Here is a 3,262-nt window from a genome sequence, read left to right on the forward strand (position 1 = left end):
ACTAGCCCGAACCCTGACCCTCCTTCTTATCTGAAAATACACATGCATGCACACACTTCGCCCCATTGCATACATGCACTGCAGAGAAGCCAACCTGACAGTTGAGTCGTTTTGCTCTTGCGCTAACGTAATGAAAACTCTTAAAGGGGCTGCGAAACACTGCTTGGGGGGAAACCAGCTATACTTCAGGTGGATTATTTATGTCACACAGATGCTGACTTAAAAAGAATTACAGGAATCGATGCACAGGAACGGGAGTTATTCAATGAAGAAATTTCAAAATACAAGCAAATAAAACACTGCCCTCAACTCGATTTTGGCGGGGCTTCCCACTCCTATTTTGCTCTCCTAATGACGGCACCTGGCGCAACCAATCAAAACACCCTGCGAGAGCACGTCACGGAAGTTTGCACTCCATGGCTGCTTGCTCTCAAACTCGTTCTTGCTGAGACGGGCAGCGTCGTTTCCATGCCAGAGCGCCCCTGGTGGCGTATTTTTATTTTACTTGCTTTGCAGGGCTTTTATCTAAGACAAACAAGTTGTTTTTGTTGATCTAATATAAAATGCAGACAGGTGGTAAAATGTGTCTCTATTTATTCGCACAATTTGCAGTATATTTACTGTTTGTCCGATCATCAAGCTCACGCCAGGTGATGTCATATCCGCTGCTAAAACCCGCCAGTGTGTGGCGACACTATGAGAGCCATGAATTTGTTTTTGGGAGGACATTAAAATATTAAAAAACGGAATATACGCAGTATTACCGACGCTAATAGCACCACTTTAACTCACTGTATGCGATCAACAGTCAAAACAGTAAACTAAGATTGTGTTTCTGGGCCCCTTTAGCTCTCTAGGACGTTTTTAAGGCTGATGGTTTTGGGCATGTGAGGCAAATTGTAGAAACCAGGCATGGACCAACGAGATTCTATCACATTTTTATAGTGTAATGTCCATAAATATCTGAAGAGCCTTTCAGTATATACCTGAAGATCAGTTTTAATCAAATGTGCACATCTGTGCCACCCTTTGCTTGAGGGCAGGGCTGTTATGCATTTCATCTGTGTGTTGACTGCCTCGATCATCTGATGTGCTCATCAATGTGCATCTTTCTCTGTGTTTACAGGAAACGTACGTGTGGGAATTGTATCAGAAGCGCTGCTGGGACTTCTTCCCAGTCGGAGACTGCTTCCGGAAACAGTATGAAGACGAACTAATGGGCGCTGGATAACCAGTGCGCCTGTGTACCATCCGTCACCATTTTGACAGAAAAGGCTGCACCTTTGTGTTTTGCATGGATATGGCAGAAGAGGGGAAGTAAGCACCATGTTTAAATTAATCAGTTACCAGGGTTAGTGTAATGAAGACAAACACATTTCAAGTCTGATTTAACATGGAGGACGGAAAGTTAAATTACAGAGAAATATTCGAAATTATTAAAGAAACGGATCATTTAAAATCATTAAACTGGCACCGGAGAGCATCTCATTGTGCACAGTGTTATATATAGTGATTCTAGAAGCCACGGCTTGCTCAAAAATGATTTAAGCTTAGTTGTTGCATGTAATAGCTTTGGTGAGGACCGGGACCTGCATTTTGAAGTAATTTCCCTTTTTTCTGCCGTGTTTGTTTTCGCCCAAGCTATGTTACCACAGGAAATTTTTGTCATTCTTTGGTTAACATTTCTTATGTTGTGAAGAAAGACTGTCAGTCTAGTTGTTTTGTGAGTTGCTAATTTTCGAAGATGAATGAAAGCAGTGCATGTCTGGTTTAAGAGCTCTTGAGACATGCAGTGGGCTGAGATGTCTGGTATTTGGACATATAACAAGAACTTGGTGAAGTATTTATTAATTGCAAAGCTTCTAATAGCTTGCATATCAGAATGTGTAGAGTTTAAGTTTGTGGCACGGAACACCTTGCATACAGGATGACAGCTTCTTGATATCATGAGCCCTTTTAAGTGACTAGGTGCTCGCACATCATCACCTGACTTCATCCTCAGTGAGAGGCGTCAATCACTGCTAGTCGACAGTGTTGAAACTGAGGTTGTGTCTTCCATGTGATCTGAGCGGCATTCCTCAATGTGAGGGCTGGCCAAGGGTTTGCGCGACGATCTTCGTACCGCGCGGTAGATAGCAATAGCCTGTTACGGGAGGGCTTGTGTTGGATTTGTTGTTGGTTTCCGCCCAGTGAGGCGGGAAAAATGATGCAACGCTGTGCCGGAGCGTGTCAAAGCAGGCAAGAGGGTAGCTTGTACAAGCGTTAATTTTTCTTCTCGTAGTGCCTGCCTTAGAAATGAATGCTCCACTTTCTTGTCTGCATAGAGCAGACCTCAACTTCTTCATCTCTGTTGAACAGTGCCTGAGTGATGAGAAAATGTGTGCCTGCTCTCTCTGATGTTTGGTTGCGCTCTTAGGGAGACACTTCGTTGTTCTGCATCGGATGCATGTCAGGCTTTTCCTTCTAGCAGACGACAGCTGCGTTTGTTCTTTGCTGCTTCATGTTTTGATTAAATGAATGAAGAGAATGGCACCACAGTTCTGTACCGAGTAAAATACACATGAACCTGTCTTTCATAAGCAACTGCCTTTAATTTGAAACAGCATGGCGGAAATATTATGTCATTGTGCATAATGTATGACATTTCTTCCTCGCGTAGAAAGGAGAATATAATACACAGTGCTTGTAAGACGCTTGAGTGAGCCATTTTTCTTGCGTAAAGAGTTGTGCGGCTGCATCCTATGCAATGCTCTTCCCCAGCAATAGTTGCATGTGCTTTGGATTAAACTACCATAGAGAGTGCATATTATCTGAAACCACGAGTGCAAAGGGAGAGTGGAGTGTAAATACAGAGAGGCGCACTCTCCCTTTGCTTTATTTTTCTCTTTGGCTCTTGTGCGATGCAACAAGGTCTTCCTCCCTTAGAAATGTCAACACTCCTGATGTGTCTGTCGAGGTTTTCTTTCTTCTTTTTGTTTTCATATGATCCTGCGCAAGCACTGATTTAGTCTGACGCCTCGCTTTTGTCCTTAATTTGGTTTAGAGAGCATTTCTTTGTCTCTGTTTGTACTCGTAGCACTGCGTGGAGACATTTCTGAGCTCTTTCGCACCAAGTGTGAATTGAATGACTCTGTGCTGTTTTGATTTGTCGCTTACACTGTGATTTAAGAAATCCTCTTTCTTGAAGGGGCACCCCTGTTAATGCCTTGCCTGGATGCAGGTTGCAGTTTTCAATAAAGAATAAAATAACAGAAAACCTGAA

The 3,262-nt window shown here is 43.1% G+C and overlaps 1 protein-coding gene across 5 annotated transcripts in view; it reads left to right on the top strand.

Moving 5' to 3' along the window:
- The window catches only part of LOC149326706 (ryanodine receptor-like), a 542,398-nt gene extending 539,136 nt beyond the window's left edge, over positions 1-3,262 (top strand). For all 5 annotated transcript variants that reach the window (XM_089563500.1, XM_089563501.1, XM_089563503.1 and 2 more), the window contains exon 128: positions 1,127-3,262. In XM_089563500.1, the coding sequence (XP_089419626.1) occupies positions 1,127-1,231 (105 nt within the window). In that variant the 3' untranslated portion in view covers positions 1,232-3,262. The remainder of the gene's footprint in view (positions 1-1,126) is intronic.

Source organism: Amblyomma mixtum, chromosome 10 (genome assembly GCF_055824585.1).
Source record: "Amblyomma mixtum isolate Tamu chromosome 10, ASM5582458v1, whole genome shotgun sequence".
Classification (NCBI taxonomy): Eukaryota; Metazoa; Arthropoda; class Arachnida; order Ixodida; family Ixodidae; genus Amblyomma; species Amblyomma mixtum.